General features: G+C 34.8%; 2 protein-coding genes across 2 annotated transcripts in view; one reads left to right on the top strand and one right to left on the bottom strand.

The window, feature by feature from the left end:
- The window catches only part of LOC148952791 (arginine--tRNA ligase, cytoplasmic-like), a 53,549-nt gene extending 51,309 nt beyond the window's left edge, over positions 1-2,240 (bottom strand). The window contains exon 1 of the mRNA XM_089087782.1: positions 2,095-2,240. Within this exon, the coding sequence (XP_088943908.1) occupies positions 2,095-2,127 (33 nt within the window). The 5' untranslated portion in view covers positions 2,128-2,240. The remainder of the gene's footprint in view (positions 1-2,094) is intronic.
- Positions 2,239-21,656, top strand: part of LOC148952790 (uncharacterized) — a 62,213-nt gene continuing 42,795 nt past the window's right edge. Inside the window, exon 1 of the mRNA XM_089088095.1 lies at positions 2,239-2,257. The gene's annotated coding sequence lies outside the window, so the exon portion shown is untranslated. The remainder of the gene's footprint in view (positions 2,258-21,656) is intronic.

The following is a 21,656-nucleotide window of genomic DNA, read 5'->3' as shown; positions in this document are numbered from 1 at the left end:
ATCCATCTGTATATTTTGAAGCAAGAATTGTCTTCTCAACAGCCCCAATTGTGCATTAAAACTTTAATCTAGTCTAAAAAAGTTATCTCTTGAGACCTCATTAACAGCTCAACATGGAATTTGCCCCAGAAATAATCATTAGCCTATATTTGGAGTGTGCATAGCCTAACAAAGCCATCAAGTGAGGTAGGCTATTCACTTTCTTCCTAGCTAAATTATAGAAATAGTATAAATTTACCCATTAATCTTGGCCTTCAATGAGATTTTGGCAAGTTTCTAGACAAGCTACTTTTGGTAAATTTTTCCCAGTTCATATTATTGACTTACAAATAAATTGAACATACTACTCAATGCCTTTTTTATGCTCTTTCCAAATATGTTAGTCGCTTTTGTCAGAAATGAATTTCACTCCCACCCCTATGTATACCAATTCAGGGTATATATTTGCACATTAGGGTGAGTGGGGGTAAAGTTTAAACTTACCTCTCATTTAGGCCTACATGAGAAATAAAAAAGGGAAGTTGCTCAATGGATATTCTTAAAAAATTACATTCTATAGAATGTAAAAATAACATCCAACTACACTTAGTATCAAGATAGGTAAAATTCTACTTTAACTACTTTTGGCTATCTTGGAAAGGGGTTAGGTTAGAAAAATAAAACTTTCAGGGATGGGTCTACAGGCTAAATTATGTCCTGGGAAAGTATTTTCAAGTACCTACCTCCACTCCTTCTCCCTCTAGAGGGTCCTGACCTTTTAAAATCTTTGTTTATAAAAGTGGAACCTTGCAAAATAAATCTTCTGCTTAAATGAAGTACAACAAAATCATTTTCAGCTTCACAACTTTGCTCAATCCCAATTTAGTAGGTTTTAAAGATGTGTAAATACATTTCCGAAATTGTGAAAAAAAAGCTTTGATATGGATTAAAATTCTATTCAAATAACCGAAATTGCATTTTTCAGAACTGAAGCTACAGTAAAAGAAACTGATAACTGAAAATTAAGGTAAAATGTTGTTTTTTCAAAATTTCAATAGGTATAAACCTGTCCTGTCTGCAAATTGCAGGAACCTCTAGAGGGAGAAGCAGTGGAGGTAGGTACTTGAAAATACCTTCCTGGACATACTTTAACCTGTAGACCCATCCCTGAAAGTTTGATTTTCCTAATATAACCCCTTTCCAAAATAGCCAAAAGTAGCTAAAGTAGAATTTTACCTCAAGATAAAATATCATGCTAGGACTCTTACTCCTTTACCTACCTAGCTGAACAGGTAAATATATGCCAAATCATGCTAGGCTATTAAGTTAGGAATAAAGTGAATACACCATTCGATACCTTTTTTAATGCTGATTATGAATATAATAATCATTTCTATTGGAAATGAATTTCAGCCCCCCCTCCTCCCCAATATATGCCAATTCAGGGTATATATTTCTAAATTAGGGAGGGGGGGGGCAAATTTTGTTTCTGATGTAAATTGGAGGTAAGTTTCAACTTTACCCCACCCCCCCTAATGTAGAAATATATAGCCTACCCTGAATTGGCATATATAGGGGGGGGGGCTGAAATTCAATTCCAATAGAAATGATTATTATATTCATAATCAGCATAAAAAAGGCAACAAATGGTGTATTCACTTTATTCTTAACTCAATAATATGATTTGGTATATATTTAGGCCTACCACTGAACATTTGACTGTCTATGCAATATACAGAATATCTACCTAGTAGGATAATAACATAGCTTAGTGGTTCTGATATATATATCCAACTAGGCAGATAAGAAGATTCTCTAGGCAGTTTGGGGTTAATATCCAACTAGCCAGATAATTCATTTCTCATAGGTGCAGCATGAACATCTAACATAGGTGCAGCATGAATGATAAGTAAATTCCATTAGGCTATGCAGTTTTGGGATAATATCCAACTAGCCAGTTAAATTGTTTCTCTTAGGCACAGCAAGAATAGGCTATCTACCTAGGTGGATAATGCCGAGTCTTAGATCTTCTGGTATATATTTAACTAGGCAGGAAGTTACTTAGGCCTGGCCTATTTATGACGGGGCATAAAGTTAGACTATGTTAAATCATACCGCAGATTCAGCTCTTCTCTGAAGATCTTCCATTAGAAATTGTCAAGAGTTTACCGGAAGACATTAATTTTTATCTAGTTCTTCCAGGAGTTCGACATCAAAAATAAATCTCAAGATTAACGACATTGCTGGTACAGCTACGATCATGATAAGCCGATCTTAGGTAAACTTTAAACTAAATAATTAGATAATGAATAAGTAAAGGTCACTATCTAGTGACTAGCTAATAAAAGTTTATAATTGCACGTCGTTCTGAGAGATATAAAGAAAAACAATGAACTGGCTGATGGTTAATTATACAGTTCACATAATCCAAAAAAGGGCATTCAAATTTAGAGGTTTTAAGCCGTTTTAATTTCACTAATGTTTTATTTAATTCTATTTTATGATTATGTTTATAGTTTTATATTAATTTTAATATAAATCATTCAGTTTTATTATTTTATAGCCCTAATGGCTTTCATCGTCTTTTTTTCGTTGCGTGTTTCCGATAATCAGTTTCGCGTCGCTACCCCGCAAAGTAAGCTACATGAGGTAAAAATGCTTGATGATTGGTTATGTAAAAAAAATAATTAACCAATTACAAACAAGTTTACTCTCTATTTTGTATGGATTTTACGTAAATAAGTAGGTCACTGTTGTCAGATAGGCTTACTGAGCCAATATAGTTAAAGCCGTATCACATCGTCATTTTGTAACGTAAATTCCTTAACATGAGAATGTAAAGTAGCCCATGATTGGCTACCTAAAAATGATCCACCAATCAATATCAAGGTTAAATTCTTGCGGAACTGAAAAAATCAGTGTGATAGGTTTGAAAACGTAATGATTCTGGGGGTTTCTGCCTGATTTAGATAAAGTATGTGATCAAATACACTTACCAACAGGTCATGGTAACTAACCGTTTGTAAAGTCAATATTTTGCTATAATTGTTGATATTATATAGGTTAATAGGCTAAGAGAGTTCTACAAGTACTAACACGATACCGCAAGATCGTAGAGAGATACTTTATGTCCAAGTTAAAACTACCGTCTCTTACAAATTTGTTTTCATAACTGTTTCGCCCAGTAACGTAATGCAATATGACCTTTACTGGTGCCATTTCTGGAATGGAACGGTTAAGAAGCATACGAGGGTACTATTGTAATCTTTGTGGTTCAACATAACTGATCGAAGGTTGTTATTCTCCCTTTTCTATGTTTTCCCTCCACCACCACTTTTGTAAAAAAAACTATACCTTTAGCAATCTTATAGCGGTTTATACGTTCCATTTTATAACCATGGATATCCAATGGAATTTCATTGCCAGAATCCACAAATGTCTCACACGAACCGACAACATCAGGCTGTCCATCCAAAACAATTTGTCTATTGGACATCCAATGCTATTGGATATCCATGGTTATAAAATGGAACGTATATACCGCTGTAAGATGGCCAAAGGCGGTCTAACCATGTATATATCTTGTAATTTGCATTATTGCTTGCGTGATGACTTATCAAGGAATTTTGAAGGTATTTTCGAGTCACAATTTATAGAAATTTGATCTAATCATAGGCAATATTTATCGTTCTCCTAGTGGTGCTATTTCATTGTTTTTCGGAATCTTGAGGATATACTTGACATAATACTGAAACGTCCGTGTCAGTTAATCATAATGAGTGACTTTAATATAAATTTGATGGATTCAAGCTCTTCGGCTACAGTTGATTTTCTATCAACCATGCTTGCCGCAGGAACTCTACCATCTACATCCATCCCCACACGGGTAACTAATGTTATAGCTTCTTTGATTGACAATATCTTCTCTACGCTTACTTTGAAGGAAAACTCAATTTTAGTTAGTTATATCTCCAATCATTTTCCAATATATTCTCGATTCAGCTTTAAACAGGGGAAGAGTAACCAGGCTCAGGTGTTTGATTCTTATTCTGATAGGTTTCGTGAGAAAGAGTTATCTCTTCGTGGGTTCAAATTAGTGGAAAATTTGTGAAGTTTGCATGATAATTATAATAATTTCTCTTGTGTATTTGATTCCTTTTATGGAATCCTAAAACAAACTATTCTTGGCATTTCTAATGTGCCCACTTCTAATAATTGGTCTAAAAGAAATTTTTTTCTAAGCCCTTGGATTACATCCAGATTTCTTAAATGCTGGAGAAGGAAAAATAGTACCTGGAGAACTTATGAATGCGTTACACTTTCAGCAGGTGCTATTCGTCTTTGTCAGTTCAAGATCTACCGGGATATATATAAATCCTTGTGTAGGAAAGCCAAGTCTCTGTATTATCTAAATAATTTTGCTGCTTGTGGCAATGATATTCGTAAAACTTAGAAGGTAATAAATTATGTACTTAAACGCGGTTCTCAATCTAGTTCTTTACCAATGAGTCTGGCCATTGGTGATGGAGCTGTGGAGGGTGAGCTTAATGTCCAAGAGGCATTCACTTCATTCTTCGCTAATATTGGTAAGAATATTACTTCTTCATTTACTTTGTCTCGGCCTTAGCCGGACTTTAGATCATACCTCGGGCCATCTTGTGTTAACATCTGGGCCAAATTCTATCCCTACTAAGGTAATTAAATCTATTCTTCCTTCAATAGAATTGCCTCTAACAAAACTTGTTAATCTTCATTTGAATGTGGTGTTTTTCCGGAAGCTCTCAAGCGTACTCGGATTATTATTTTTTATAAAGGTAGACCAAGAAATGATCCGGCAAATTATTGACCAATTTCGATTTTACCAGTATTTAGTAAAATATTTGAAAAGGCTATGCTTTCTCGTCTCCTTACTTTCTCAAAATCTAAAAATTTTCTTTATGATTTTCAATTTGGTTTTCAAATAAAGCACTCCACTGAACATGCCTGTATGACTCTTTTGAATTTTATTCATTCTGCATTAGATTCGGGATTAATTCCGGCTGTTGTATTCCTGGATATTCGTAAGGCTTTCGATTTCGTTAACCCATGAAATTCTTCTATCAAAGATTGATTTTGGCATAAGGGTAAGTGAATTTTTTGGTTCCACTCTTATTTGAAGGATAGGTTAATTTCTGTTGATCCACTTTTCCGGTCACCCTCGCAAGTCCATTTTGGTGTCCCCCAGGGATCAGTTTTAGGGTCTGTGCTATTTTGACTTATGTAAATGATCTTTATTATGTTGTAAAAAAGCAGAAACTTCTTAATTGCTGTAGACTTTGTCATCCTAAGCCTTCCTTCTTCTTCTTCTATTTAACAGCAGGTGGGCTTTTCAGTAAAACTATTTAGCCCTTTTCCTTTTGCTTCACTCTGTGGGCTACAGAGCTACTGGCTTGTTTGCCTCCTATTTATTAGATATATTCAGATATCTTTCAGCAGATCTTTCGACTCTAGGAGTTCAAATATAAGATGATAGATGTCGATTTCTATGCTCTGTGTGCAGGTATAGTTGGCTAGGCTCTTGGCTGATAGTGGGATTTTGTGGTGTTTGAAGTATTTTAACAGTTTAGAAAGCAAGGTATGTTGTGCAGACGTCAGCATATTACATTCAAATAGGCAATGGTCAATTGTTTCATTATTCATATTACAATGCCTACAAAGAGGGGAGAGGGGAATTGAACTACTTGAATGAGAATGCAAGAAAATTTCGTCAATTTTTTCCAGAACGAATTCTATTATAAATTTTAGAAAGATACTTATTGGAAAAGGGAGAAAGGATAGGATTAGTCTTATTAAAATTAATATCAGATAGACTCCATAGGTAAATGTCTCTAATTAGGATTGGTCTCCCACTTGGCTGGTCAATATTTATAGCATTTTGTACTATTTCATCAACCTGATGATTACTAGATTTGCCAGAGTGGCTAGGAATGTACTGAAAGTAAGTTTTTATGCCACTTGAAGCAAGATTATCAATAATGCTGAGACAATGATAAGTGTCAATGTCCAACTTATATTGAGGAGCTGAGGCCAGCGACTCAAGGCTTGATAAAGAGTCGGAATAGATGATAGCATTATTCGAATTTTCAATCAAAGATTGGTTTTGCTTAAGGTGTTCTAATGCCATGATTATGGCATTTAACTCAGCAGACATAATAGATAAATTATTAAATAATCTCTCGCCCATTGCAATTTTCAGGTGAGGAAGGAAAACACCACTTGCAACCTTCTCATTCATTTTTGACCTATCAACAAATACTTGGAAGTGATTTTTATAGGTAATTGTATTAAGTTCTGCAAATTTATTCTGAACAAAAGTAATGGGGGTTAAATCTTTATTCCATTTTGAAAATTCAGTATTTATTATGGGAAATGACCAATTCCGTGGAGGGGAGTGGGGGAAAGTAGGTGCAATAGACTTTGCTGGTACAGGGAACTTCTTTTGAATATTGGCATACTCATCTGCAATACCTCTATACATGGCTGGATTTCAAAACCAATTATGTAATGTGTGTGAGCTATTTGACTCAATTGTTGTAAGATGTTTTATCAAGAGAAAGCTACGTCTCTCACTTATTGTTGTTAATCAACTCTCCATAAGCAAAAACTAAGTGCTTGTGGGTTTCTAAGACTAAATTTGAGACGTATTATATCATTTTGTGTTGTTTCAATTTTTTGCATCTGGGTCTTTGCACATGCACCATAGACGAAGAGCCCATAGTCAATATGGGGTCTTATATGTGATTTATAAAACTGGAGTAAGGTTTTCTTCTTACAGCCCCAGGGTGTGGAAAGAAGTCTTTTTAGTATATTTGCTTTTCTATAACATTTTTTTTATAGTGTTTGAAATGTGGAGGTGGAAATTAAGTTTTTGGTCAAGTATAAGACCTAAGTAATTATTATTATTATCTTTTGGAATAGTTGTTTTATTTAGAGTTAGTTTTGCATTAACATGGTTTCGCTTCCGGTGAAATTGGATTATTTTTGACTTGGTGGGTGTAATGGGTAAATCTGAATGTTGAGAGAATTTTTCAAACTGGAAAAGTGACTTTTGCAGATTTGACTGTGCTATCTGAAAGGTGTTGCCAGATGACCATAGCACCAGATCATCAGCATATTGTAGATTCGTGTGGGGTAGGTTCATATCCCAGAGATATAGGGCAAATAGGAGGCAACTGAGGACAGCTCCCTGAGGTAGGCCTTTGTATATTGTCTTTTGGGGTGAAGAGTCTTTACCAACACAAACAATGAAACTTCGCACTTATATGAAGGATTTAATAAAGGATATTAGCTTAGGAGGTACTCCAATGTTTGCAAGTTTATTTAAAAAGATTTGGTGGTTCACATTGTCATATGCTCCTTCAAAATCTAGGAAAGCTGCTACTAGGATATTATTTTTTGAGAAAGATTCATTTATTGCATTTGTTAGCAAAATGAAAGCATCTGTTGAGGAGTGGTATTTCCTGAATCCAGTTTGAGTGTGTGGGATCATGTTATTTTTCTCAAAAAACCAGAGGAGTCTGTGATAAATCATTTTCTCCATTATTTTCCCCATCACAGGTGTAATCATTATGGGCCTATAAGACTCAGGGTTATCTTTTGGTTTATTTTTCTTTAGGATTGGTAGGACGGACGAACATTTCCATATATTGGGGAACCTAGAAGATGCCCAAGCGTGATTATAACAATTTAGCAGTTCTTGTTTGTATGAAGGTGTGAGATTCTTTATCCATGTAGGGTGTATATTGTCATAGCTGCTGCTAGTTTTGGACCTAATATGATGTATTGCATTATTCAATTCCTGGATTGAAAATGGATTAGTTATGTACTCGGATCCTGGGCGTGGTTGGTAACGAGGATTCATAGGAATTGTGGACAGTTTGCTTTGATTATTTGATGTTAGCTTATTAACAAAGAGTTGCAAATAGGTTAGCCTTTTCAATATCATTGTCATAATGGGTATTATTGTGTATAAGCTCAAACAGTAGTGGGTTGTGAGAAGTCTTTTTCAAACATATGTGGCTTATGACTTTATGTATAATTGGCTCATGCGTTTCTCTGGAGAGATTATTTGCAAAATTATTCCAGTATTTATATTTAGCATCTATTATAGTCCTTTTTAGATTATATTCTGCTTGTAATTTTTTTAAATATGTAGTAGGTGTTGGTTTTTTTATGAATTCTGTCCTAGCTGCCTTTTTTATTCTCCATTTATTTAGGCACTCATTTGTCCACCATGCTTTAAGAATGTGTTTAGGGAATGTTTTCTTAAGTGTTGTCCTGGGGATAGCATGGTTAGCTGTATTTATTAGTAAAGATGTCAATGCTTCAGCATGTGTGTCAACTGTTGTGTTTGAAATGCATGAACTTTGGGTGAAACTTGTAATTTCATCATTTAGCTTATTTTGGAAAATAGACCAATTTACTTTAGTGTTGATATATTTGGAGGTATGAGATGAAGTTTCAGCAGGTTCATTTAGGGAGCAAACTTTAGCAAAGTGGTCTGTACATAGACAATCAATTTTATTTATGTAAATTTTGTTCAAAAAATTTAAAGACACAATTCGTAGGTCAATTGTGGAGAATTCGCCACTTTTGGGGTTAAAATATGTATTCAGGTTTGGAGGGGTAGCAACAGATAATTCCTTATTATTTGAAGTCAAATGCTCAATAAATTTACCAGCTTTATTTGCTGGTTTATTCCCCCACAAAAGGCTGTGGGGATTGAAATCACCACAAATAATGATATTTTTTAACATATTAGAATTATTTATATAATTAAAGAAATCCTTGGCATCTGTAGTTTGGCCATTAGGGTTATAAAAGCTTATTATGTAGGTTTTTAAATTATTCTGCCAAACACTTATACCAATTACATCCACATCATTTTCAAAATCTGGAAAATTGATGCCACAAAATTTTTATATAATTATTAACTAATAAAGCTACACCTCCTCCTTTTCTCTCTGAAGATCTATCCTTTCTCAGGATAGTATATCCCAGAGACTTAATTTGTTGATTTTGGGTTAAATGAGTTTCCTGGAGGCAAGCAATATTAATGGAATTATTGTTCATAAAAGATATTTGTTCATTTAGCTTATTTTCTGTGAGTGATCTTACATTCCATTGGAGTATTGATACATGTTGTGTTGTTAATTTATTCTTCATATGACTGTGTATCAATGTTCAGCTTTGTTAAAAGTCAAGCAAGATCTTTTTTTGCTTGAATGAGCATATCATCTGGGATGTAGATTTTTGCCAATTTTGCAATGATTTTTGTTTTCTGTAGTTGATGTATGTTCATGGCCTGAACTGCATTACAGTTTAGAATGAATAAGCATATATTTGGGGATTGCATTTTTGGTAGTGCATCCTGTTTGTTGGTTAAGGGATTGATTCCTGGTAGTGTTTCTGATTTGTTTCTTCTTGGGAGGGAGGGCCAGGCTGGCCTCATCTCCCCGGAAGACAAGGCTTGCTGGCTTGGTGATTCCTTCTGATAGGGATTTGAGCTAGGGGGCTTAGAAGATATTGTTTTATATGGGGTGCTTGATGCATTTGACTTGGGGGTTTTGGTTGGTTTCATTACAGGCTTTATTTGGTATTGTTGGGCAGCATTTGCTTCCATTGCTGAAAAGGGGTATGGAATGGCCTTCTCTGTTGATATTTGGAGTGTTAGAGCTCTTTTCTTGTATGCTGGGCATAATGATTTATTTTTAGATTCATGTGGGCCTTTGTAATTGATGCATGTAGGCTGAGTGTTGTTGCAAGTTGTCAGCTCTTTAGGATGGAAAGATTTACAAGTACTACACTCTTGCAGAATTTCATTTCAATTGTTTGTTGTGTGTCCCAGTTTGAAACACTTCTGACACTGAATAGGCTTATGTTTGTATTCCTTGTGTTGTTTGATTTGCCCAAATAGGAATAATTTTTCTGGGATATCAATTTTATCCTTTAGTGTGAATAAGAAGTATATAATATTTTTTAGGACAGTAGAGTTAGGTTTTCCAAGTTGGGTAACATACTCAACTGGGATTGTGTTTACAGCCCTATCTGAGAGGCCTTCTTTTAACTCCTGAGTAGATATCTCTGGGGGAACATTATAAACTACAAATTTTGTTGGTGATTGTTTTGGGTTCCAATTAGATGCAATAATTGGGATATTTAGAAGGGATTTAAGGTTAATTATTGTATCTGCTGATTTCTGATCTTCTACAGCTATTAGCAGAGATCCATCACGGTTAATGTTAAGAGAGAATATTGATTTTAGCAACTTAAAAATTGCAACTCCTATTGCAGAGATCAGTTATATTTCAAAGGGAGTAGTGGGAGTAATTTTAAGGTAGATTCCTAAGGTTTGGAGGGAGGATCTTGGGCAGGGAGAGGGGAAATGCTTTTAATTGGGGAGATTTTTTTCCTTTTTTTAGAGCTTCTAGAGAGGACCTCTTGAAACCCATTATCATCATTTATGGTTGCATTAGGACCTACAGCTATCATTGTCCTATTCTCCGAATTGGAGCCATCATTAGAACTTTCAGATAATGTGCTTGACCAGCCAGGATGGGTATCTTTCACTATTGAATTTGATTTGGGATCTGGGGGGACGTTTTTTTTTGGAGGAATTCTAAAAAATTCCGAATGGTAAAAGCTTTAAAAAAAAAAAAAAAAAAAAAACAAGAAGGGAAAAAATATTATAAAAAAACCTCTGCACTATACAATGGGGAGGATAAACACCACAGTATAGCCCTGAGGATGACTTGAGCAGGATAGGTTTGGTACAACTGTTCCCCCAAAGAGTTGACATCACCCTGGTCACTAAAAGAATTAATCATTTTACTTACTGTGGATACATGGCAAGACCTCCCTTAGCCATCTTGCAGCGGTTTATACGTTCCATTTTGTAACCATGGATATCCAATAGCATTTCATTGCCAGAATCCAAAAACGTCTCACATAAACCCACAACATCAGGCTGTCCATAAGGAAACAATTTGTCTTAAATTATCTATTGACGAGGAGAGACCCTGAATGTTAAGCTTAAGTGCTGTCAGAGAATAATTTCCTTTGGTAACCTCCTCTCCCCCCAAATCCGAAACATATTTACTATAACAAATAGGGTTTATATTAATCGGACTTTGATTAGCCTGACCCACATAATTATTTAACATACTAATTACATCGAAAGGATTATTTTCAAGCGCGCAAAGCCGACTCTCATGGCTTAAAAAATTCACAAAAACAGGTTTTACTTGGAGTCTATTAAAGTCACCAGATGAACCAAAAAGAAATCTTTACTTAAATCAATTGCAAAAGAAAAACCTGTCAAAGGATTACAAACAAACAAATAACTAATTGGACAGCAGGTATTATCAGAATGAACCATTAGCACGGAAAGAGAAACAAAATGAAAAAACAAATAAATAAAGTAAATAAATGAAAATCAATGAACTGTGGAAGGCATTTACAAATTAAGAAAAATACTAACAAGTAACATACTAATGCATTCATGCAAATAGTTTATTTTACGTATACGAATTTCACCCGGAACTTTGGCTAGAACTTGTCCATGATCAGACCAAACACTTCTTGGGCCAAAGGTGCTGTGAACCACGTTTAATAGATCGCGACGCTTAAAAGTTAGGTTTTCAGACACAAATACACCTGACTTAACCAACTTACTTTTTGCTGCAAACACTTTTCGAGCAATATCCAAGTTTGAAAATTTTACCAAGATGGGGGAAATTTTCACATTCTCAGTTTGAGTAGCAGGCATACGGAATCGATTAGCCTTTAAGAGTTCCTTTTTTTTTAAATCTTGCAAGCCCATTATTTTTGTTTTCACTTCAATAAGATTATCCATCAATTCGACATTGGGGTTTGGTTTCACACCATAGAAAATTAGGGTGTCAAGTAAGGTATCCTGCTCAAGTTGGTCAACCCTGTCCTCTATTTTAGATATTTTCAAGCAAGTTCACAGCATTATAAAGTCTTTGAAGGCTTGTTTCATTTTTTTCAAATTTAGCATTATATTCAAGGGAAATAGAATTATAAACTTCGTTCACAATATCTTCACTGATAATTTCCGAAGCTCGGCAATCTTTCATTGTGTCTGATACGACACGAGAAATGTCATTCATTAAGTTGGACTTAATGTTCATTCGTTCCTCTTGAGTTTCATTTATTATTTCCTTTAAAGTTGATGCTGCTGCAGAAGTCGGAGTTGATGGCGCTAGGCCGGATTTTACTTTAGTTTTAGTGGGTAGAGACAAGTAGGTTTTGCTCTTAGTCTTGAAAATATCAGGGAATAGGCACTGCTCTTCAAAAGCCTTATTTACATCTTTATCTGTCCTTGTAAAAGCTTCTTTAAAGTGCTCATTCCAGTTGCGGATATGAGCTTCAGCTATATTATGCTCAGAGTGGGTACCGTAGCAAAAAACTAGGTATCTAGCTTGATTTTTCTGGTCTTTGGTGGCTTTAATAACTACTGATGGCCATAAGGGGTATACCTGAAATGAAGCTAGGACAAGATCGAACTGTTTTTATTTTGCCATTTTACAATCTACAGTTACGAAGGGGGGGGGGCACTACAGGTAACAAACTTCAACAACTAAATGTTCCAATCTTCCACCCCAAAGTACTCACGCTTGTAATATGTGCTTAGTTCCTTACACAAGTTCAACAAATTTCAGCAAGGACTATATCCGATTCAATTGAAAACTTGTTTAACAATGGATAAGATTATGGGTAACTACCAGATCAAGAACCTCTTGGGTAACAGAAAGTCTTGTTCCTAAATTTTAAGGTCGATAGCTTGAGCTCTTGGTTTCAAAATTGGCACTGCACTTTTTCATGTGATTTTTGGGTCCTTGCATTCATACCTGGCTTCAAATGGTAGGAACTGCGGTACATAGTCGATATTGTATTTTATTTACGGGAACCAAGAAGTATTACATGGATCCTTTGGTTTCGTATAGATAACTATCCCTTTGTCAAGCTGCATCTTGGTAACCCTTAGTTAAAACATGTGAATATCTCAAGTGGTAGCCTCTAAAGCATGTCACAAACTGGGATTCCACTTAAAAATCAAGCAAAATCAAGGCATCCGTCGGTCCAAGTCTTTATTTATGCATTTTACTCTGACACACATCAAACTTAAACCCAACAATGAATAAATAAATAAAAGTAAATTGCATACAAGCGCAGGGGTACCAATTTTCGAAAACATCAGAAAGGGTGAGAACTCCTTGTTTAGTAAGAAAATAAGATACCCGCATACATTTTTTCAAGATTTAAGAGAATTTTAGGCAGGCTACTTGTATGGTAAGCCGTGAACACTCAAGTGGTTCATCCATTGACACATTGTAGAACCGGTTTTTTTTTGTTGCTCGTTTCTTTCAGCTTAGCATTAGACAAGACAAAGAGAAGTGACAGAATAGATGGGAAATATATAATTTGGGCAATATATTTGCACCTAAGGGGGAGGGGTGTTGGTAAAGTATTTGGACAGTGTTAAGCTAGAAAACAATTCTTAGTTCATAATATGGAAAATAATTGTACCTAACACATTATGCTTGCAGACCCATTATGCTTTATCCCCTCCCCCCCCCCCCTAATAAGCAAAAATATAGCCCAAATTTGTTTATAAAGTATTATTTTTTTATCATATTTAGGTAAATTTCATTTGGATTGAACGTCAGAGAAACAGGTTCTACTTAGATGAGGAATATTAGGTCAGGGTTCAGGGGCGGATCCAGGATTTTTTTTTTTGGGGGGGGGGGCGCAAAATAGGTTGATCCGAAAAAATATTTTAGGAGGGGGGTGCAAAATAGGTTGATCCAATAAACTTGCGTTATGAGCAAGTTTAATTAACACAACCTTGAGTTAATTAAGTAAGTTACACCACTTTAGACTACGCAAGGGGGGGGCACCCACCCCCTCCCCCTGGATCTGCCACTGTCAGGTTTATATTGTACAATTACCGATTTTTTTTTCTCAGTAAAAATACTAAAAAACAGTAGTTTCAAATCTAGTACAGAAAATACCCATAAAATGGCACTCCAGCACAAGTGTTAAATTGGTACTTGTTAAGAAAGTGGTAAGTACAAGAGAAGTGAAATTTTGTTAATGCTAATGAAATAAAACAAAATGAGATGAAAATATAATAGTTCAGAAACAAATTTGAGATATATAATTGCACATTAGGGGATAGGGGTGGCATAGAATATATTAAATACATAACCTATGTTTATACAGCATCCAGGCATTACCCGATAAAATGTCTATCTGTTCTCGCTATACAATTATCTTGTACTTACCGCTTTCTAAATAAATACCGTTAAATTATTCTGAACCTCTACATTTCTTTGTTTTTTTTTTTTGGAGAGGGGGGAGGGGTGGTTAATGTAACCATCTTTGGGGTCAGGCTGGGAAACCATATTATTTTTCTATAAAATTAAAAGTTCGTACTTACATATGTTTGATTACAAGATCTTTGTAGCTTTTCATAAAATAAGGCACATTAACTATCCAAGGAGCAGTCTTCAAGATTTCAGAAGTTAAATTGCGGCCACCTGTTATTGTTTTTAGTCTTGGTGGTTCTATAATGGTTTCCTCTTGCATAGATACTTCCTCTAAGTCAAGCAAATACTTTGGAAGTCTTGGTCTTCCACATTTCACGCATATTTGTTTTAGTCTTGGTGGTTCTATAATGGTTTCCTCTTGCATAGATACTTCCTCTAAAACAAGCAAATACTTTGGAAGTCTTGGTCTTTCATGTTTCATGCATATTTGTTTTAACTTTTCCCTGCCCTTTTGCAAGTTAATTAAATTAAGTCTTCTTTTATTGTGCTTTTTTTTCCATAACTCAAAAAGTTTTTCAATCTCTTGAATAGAACTTGCTCAATCCTTGATATATTTCGATTGGTTTTGAACAACGGCATGCGGCAGATACTGCATGTTTATCCAAGTTTAGTGGTATCATGCACAGGACACAGCGCCTGTTAATTGCAACACTGACCCAAAAATTAAACAGCCCTTGTTAAACTTGAGGATTCCATAACTCCAAATCAATTGCAGAAAAAAAAAAACAAAGGATAAAAAAAGCCTTTAATTGAGTAAAATCAACATAAACTGTCTGAACAAATAGTTTGGGTTCAAAATATTTACAAGCTAGTATGAATTTTATTAAAGTTGTTAATATTGTTTTCTTGAACAAAGCCAAAAGAGTTTTTATATAAAAATGCATTTAAAAAATAGAGGGAGCAAACAAAAAAAAAGTGAACCTGACCAAATGATAGCCATTAGTCTCCCAAATCAGGTGAACCACAATTTAAGTTCTCTTATATATCTGTTTCTTTAAACAAACAACATTTCTTTAACATTGAGGAGATAGCCAAGCAACTTGGACTGCTTTCACCCCTTAATACTTGGTAATTCACATGATGGGCAACATTTCAAACACGTTTATCAAACCCCAAGGTCATACCCCAAGTCAAAGGGTATACTTTGGGTATACCCAAAGTCAAACCCTAAAGGGCTAGGCACACGTAGCTGATTTCAGGAACCAATTTCAGCAAGGGTGTATTCCATGTCAAGTGATTCTAATTAATGATGCGAAGAGGCAGGGCTTAGTGACGATTTTTGGTGATTAATCATCATTAATTATGTTCTAGAGAAGGAATGTACAAGGGCTTTATAGCTTTAATTTTTGTAATTAATCGTATTTAATGATTATTGTACATTAATTGCAATTAATGACAATTAATCATTGGGTATAATATAATGTATTGGGGCTCTTGAGCAGAAAACATGTTAAAAAAACAATTCTTATTTCACAATACATAGAAAGATTGTAGAGAACAAATTTTGAAGCCCCTATATTAGCCCAAGTCATATATTTGTTATGTTTTGCTCTTGTTTCAGCTTAATCCTCATAAGTTGAATCAATGCTGACAAAATCAAGAGCCTGTAAACACATATGCAGCAAGGGATGAAAATATATATACTACTACTACTAACAACTCACCATAGCATCAACCAGCCTGAGGCCAACACAGCTATGCATGCTCCTCTTCCATCCCAGTCTATTCAAAGCCTCCATCTTTACATCCTCCCAGGAAGTTTCCATTTCCCTTAAATCTTTCCTTATAATATCCTACCACCCCAATTAAGAATGACCTGCTTTCCATTCAGCCCTAGACAGTTGGACAAAAAGTACAATCTTTCATCCTTCATCTACAGAAGATGCCCAAGACAATCTTTGGGCAATTTCTCTGACAAAATGTTCCTGTTTTTTGGAGCACGCATGCTTCAGAACCATATTTGACCACTGTCATCAGTGTAGCATCTAATTTATAATCTTGGCTTGCTGACTTATCTTCCTATTCTTCTAAACTTTTTTTTAAAAACAGCGCCCTGGACCTTGGCTATTCTATTTTAACATCTTCACTGCACCCACCATCTTCACTAATAATCCTACCAAGGTAAGTAAAGCAGTCCACTTTATATTATAAATCTTTTGTTACCAAATGTCACCTTTTCATCTTCACTTTTTCCTAGCCCTAGCAACTTAGCCTTCTGAACATTAATTTTCAAAACTATTTTAGCATCCTGAACTAGCAAAACCTTGAAAAGTTCCTTCATATTGTTCACAATTTCATCTAGGATGCTTAAATCATCAAAATAATTGAAGTCCAGGAAGTTTTCTTTTCTACCCAATTCTGTGTTCTCTCACTGCTTATTCTGTGCTCCTTAAGACAAAGTCCATCAAAATGGGGATGGAGCAAAACCCTGATTAACTCCTGGATTTAATAAGAAATCAGCAACTAACCTCATTTCCTACCTTAACTACAGCATGGCTATTCTTATACATAGCACTGATCCTTTTAATGTATTTTTCTTGTAGAAAATAAAAGCATAAGAAATTTTACCTAATTATTAACCTAAGAGTGAAAATCAGGTTGACACATCCTCTACCCTTGCAAAAACTGGCTTAATATTTTACTATTATGCTGTCTAGGTGCATCTTCTAGATCCCTGGCCACTTTATCCATACCCTCCACTTCAAACCCCCGTGGGTTCATATTCTAATGATTTCTCTACTTTCTTTATGTTCCTCTTATTTTCAAATGATGTATTACTCAAATAATTCTTGCACGTGCCCATTCTATTCTTTATTAAACAAAAAGCATTTTCACTAATATTCCTAACTTTCTTCCCAAAGAGGCCATGAGCAACTTCACAAAATTATTTTCCTAAAATGATTCCATCCAGTTTTTAGATTGTCAAATCTAAAACTCTCTAGTTCAGTATTCATCTATTCCTGGAGAGTTTATCTCAGATTTTCATCATGGAGTCTACCAACATCATAACTTCCCAGAAGGTAGTTATGCTTCCAAAGTATCAGCTTTAAATTAAACCTAGACAGTAGTAGATGATGATTATTACTTTGAACATCAATCAAAGCACTCCTATATACCCTAGTATCTTGTATTGACCTTGCCAATCTTTGATTTACAGTAAAATAATAAGGTTAGCCATTTTATTACCAAATACTTTATTGGTTATAACTAGACTATTATACCTACAAAATTGCAGCAGTAAGTAGCATTAAAGTTTCTTTTCCTACAAATTAATCTAGGCTAGGATACCATCTCATAATAAAATAATAGAGTTGGGGCCAGTAGTTGAGCCCCAAAAGTGGGAATAGAGTTGACCCCAAGGTCCTTAGTCTTGTGGGTACCCCAACAGGGTTCAGACAGCCCTTTGCAAAGGTAGTTGTCCAGATATCTGGATCTTACACTCTGTTACAGTCAACCTCCTATAAATAATCTTCTATAATGGTATTCTGAGATGCCATGCAATTTAAAACATTACTGGGATGAGTTTTGTAACTCATTAGATATGTCTATATGCTGATGGGTTCTGCAGAGAGTACATTCAAGGGGCATTCTTTCTCTTCTCCCAGTATTATTATCCCTAAGCAAGAGTGTCCCAGTTTCTATTATGGGCCCCAAGGGACAAGGTACCCCCTTCATCTGTAACTCATATGGAGATACCCTAAATATATGTAGGATATTTCCTTATCTGCCCTAGGGGATGCACTGAGTGGCAGGGGGAAACCCCTACAGAGCAGTAGAATTGATCACATATCCATCTGTATATTTTGAAGCAAGAATTGTCTTCTCAACAGCCCCAATTGTGCATTAAAACCTTAATCTAGTCTAAAAAAGTTATCTCTTGAGACCTCATTAACAGCTCAACATGGAATTTGCCCCAGAAATAATCATTAGCCTATATTTGGAGTGTGCATAGCCTAACAAAGCCATCAAGTGAGGTAGGCTATTCACTTTCTTCCTAGCTAAATTATACAAATAGTATAAATTTACCCATTAATCTTGGCCTTCAATTAGATTTTGGCAAGTTTCTAGACAAGCTACTTTTGTTAAATTTTACCAGTTCATATTATTGACTTACAAATAAATTGAACATACTACTTAATGCCTTTTTTATGCTCTTTCCAAATATATTAGTCACTTTTGTCAGAAATGAATTTCACTCCCACCCCTACGTATACCAATTCAGGGTATATATTTGCACATTAGGGTGTGTGGGGGTAAAGTTTAAACTTACCTCTCATTTAGGCCTACATGAGAACTCATTGAGCAAAAATTATTAAGTGCTAACGCTACTACACACACTTTATTTTCTGTCCCAAACTTAAAGTTTAAGCTATAAGCAAGCCTTGGAAATGTGGTTTTGACCTGGCCGAATAGATTTTCAATGACCCTTCTTACTCTGGAAAACCTAAAAAAAAAGAATCTATTCCTGAAAAGAAACGAAAAAATAGCCCTGAATTCTCAATAGTTTTCTAAAAAAGCAAAAGAAACAGTCGAAACCTGAGTAAAGGGTTCTTAATTTTAAACCTTGACTTTATGGTATGTTAGAACATAATATGAACATTAAAAAAACAAAAAAAAACAACTGGGACATAGTGAGGAAAAAGATTCGATAAGAGACACCAAGTTAGAATGAAGTTAAAACAAAAAGAAAATGAACAAAATTAAAAAGACATGTTCTTGCAATCTAGAGCTTTGGATAAAATTTTTTACTCTATTTTTGCAGTGCATGATTCTTTATAATGAACGGGTATTAAAGGGAGATACCATCTTTGGCAAAATCATATAAAATACCTTAGGGCATGACAAATCTTGGCACTGAAATAAAATTAACTTTCTTAAACATATTACACACAAGAGAGCTGGGTGGTTGGACACAAGTATCATAGCATAAGACCTACATGAGGGAGTTTCATAACCTACAGGAGAAAGTGACACAGTCCTATGGTCCTAAGGTAAGGTCTGCATATATTACTGGGGTCCTTAATCTCAGATCAATTCATTGACTAGCAAGAATCATGATTTTACTTTCTTTTAGAGAAGGATATAAACTGCTCAAGAAAATACAAAAAATGTTTTGTTTTCAATAACTTTCAACCAATTTGCATTTTCTTTATAACATTAAAAACATGGTAAACCAAAATTTAATTCAGATTATGGATAGAATAGAATTGCAGCCATGAAATAGTAGCAAAGTGATTGGTTTTATTCACATGTTAAAACTGTGAGGGCAGAAAGATAGCATACCAAAACATATGCAGGGAATATAAACCTTAAATACCATGCATAAAAATAATAATTTGTCTTTAATCAACAATGTTCAACCAATTTACATTTGATTTTTCATTTGTAAAACAGTTTACACAAAATTTTCAAGATTTAATTCAGTAGATGGATAGAACAAAATCTCAATTATGAAAAAATATTAAAATTTTTTGTTTTTATTAACAAACTAAAGGAGAGCAGAAAGATAGCATACCAAAACTTTCACAGGAAACATAAACCTTAGATCTTTCATTTTTGAAGTCATATCCATAACAGGATTTCATTATAATTAAATTTTTCAGTTTGTATTGTCATTGTCCTAGGGCTTTTAAAACAATAAACGTTATTGTTATCATTATTGATTTTTCTTTTAATTTTTATAGAACCAATTAGCTTCTGAGCTTGGAATTCTAACTGTTATTCATTTAGGTTTAATAACATAGTTAAGTGTTTAAGCTGTGTAGCTATACTAAGCTGAGAAATATTTGATTGATTCTGAACATACTATTCTGAGAAATTTACTTTAAAAAAAAAAAAACCAAAATTACTTGATTAAGAGAAAACATGGACCTTAAATCCTCTACCTCTTTTCCCTACTCTGTTCACAGTGACAAGAAAAAGGAAGCCATTTGCTGGTTATGCTTAACAACAAGTTTAACAGCTTTATTTTTTGTTGTAGTAAGTATTGCTCATTAAATAAACAGTCAAATATAGCAATTTTATTCCAAGAACCTTAGTTTTTAATTATACTGGAAAATGAATGATATATTTTTTTCTAATTCAACCTAAAACGAGGTTTCAAACAACCGAAAATACTTTGAAGAAAGCAGACATGAATTGGTCTGCTAATGAAAGCTCAAGAAGTAGACAATAATCTTTGGATGAAAGCTTTGGAGCCGAGAAAAAATGCAAAAAGCTTACCTTTTATTATAAAGAATTTCTTCTGGCTCAGTTGATTGCTTTCTAAAAGGCTTCATCATCCAAGCCTCTAGTCTAAAAGCCCCATCCCCAAGAAGATGAAATGGAATCTTGACACCATTCAAATACCTTGAATAGCTTGGAAAGAGAGTGCCATTCATAGCTTTTTGGTAAATACTGGTGGACATAAATGCACCAACATCACTACATCTACCTGGTATGCCTGCTTTAGCATACAAACATTGGTACTTGGCATCTGATATCACAAGTATATTCACACTATACCAGGCCTTACAATTATAATAGTCAGTGTGATATCTTTTGGGAGGGTGGAAAGGGACATGGCAACCATCTATAGCCCCAATAGTGATAGGAAATCCCCAAAGTTCGTCAAATTCCTTTTCTTTTACCATTAATTGTTCCAAGCTGGTAGGCCATTTGATTAATTCTGGCACAATAACTCTCAGTGCAGCATCTATAAAATCATGAAAGCACTTCCCAACAGTACTCCTTCCCAAACCAAATAGTGAGCCTATTGTTTTATAATCACTGTTTGTTACTAAAATATAGATGGCAACAGCAACTTTCTTGTCCACTCTAATGGCTGGCCTGAATTTTGCGTCATTTTTTTGCATAGCATTTTCTACTTTATTCACAATCAAATAAAAGCTGTCCCAGTTCATTCTGAAATAATTGTAGAACTCAGCATAGGTATATCTTTGACGAATATTATGCCACCAATCTTGAGTTTGAGGCATAGCCCTAATTCTTTTAGAAGAAAGCTCCCTCCTTAGCCTTTGCAGCTACATGAGCTGTGAATTTACATTGAGATTGTCTCACCCTCTTTTAGACCTCGATAAATTAATGAATATCGAGTTTGTTATCGTAGATAGACTCTGCAACAAGATCATTTATTCTAAATTTGATTGAACAAGACGCATCTGAAGCATATCCAGTGTGTTTTTTGTACACCCACGAACCTGTGGTTTAAATATTTTGCCGAAGGACCGCACATGGAGATGACAATGATTGAGGATTCGGCATTTTGGCAGATTTGCAGAATCT

The sequence above is a fragment of the Artemia sp. Qi Xiang Cuo genome, chromosome 4, assembly GCF_049724085.1.
Source record: "Artemia sp. Qi Xiang Cuo chromosome 4, ASM4972408v1, whole genome shotgun sequence".
NCBI classification, from domain to species: domain Eukaryota; kingdom Metazoa; phylum Arthropoda; class Branchiopoda; order Anostraca; family Artemiidae; genus Artemia; species Artemia sp. Qi Xiang Cuo.
The sequence above is the reverse complement of the archived record's forward strand: the minus strand, read 5'-3'. Positions and strand labels throughout refer to the sequence as shown.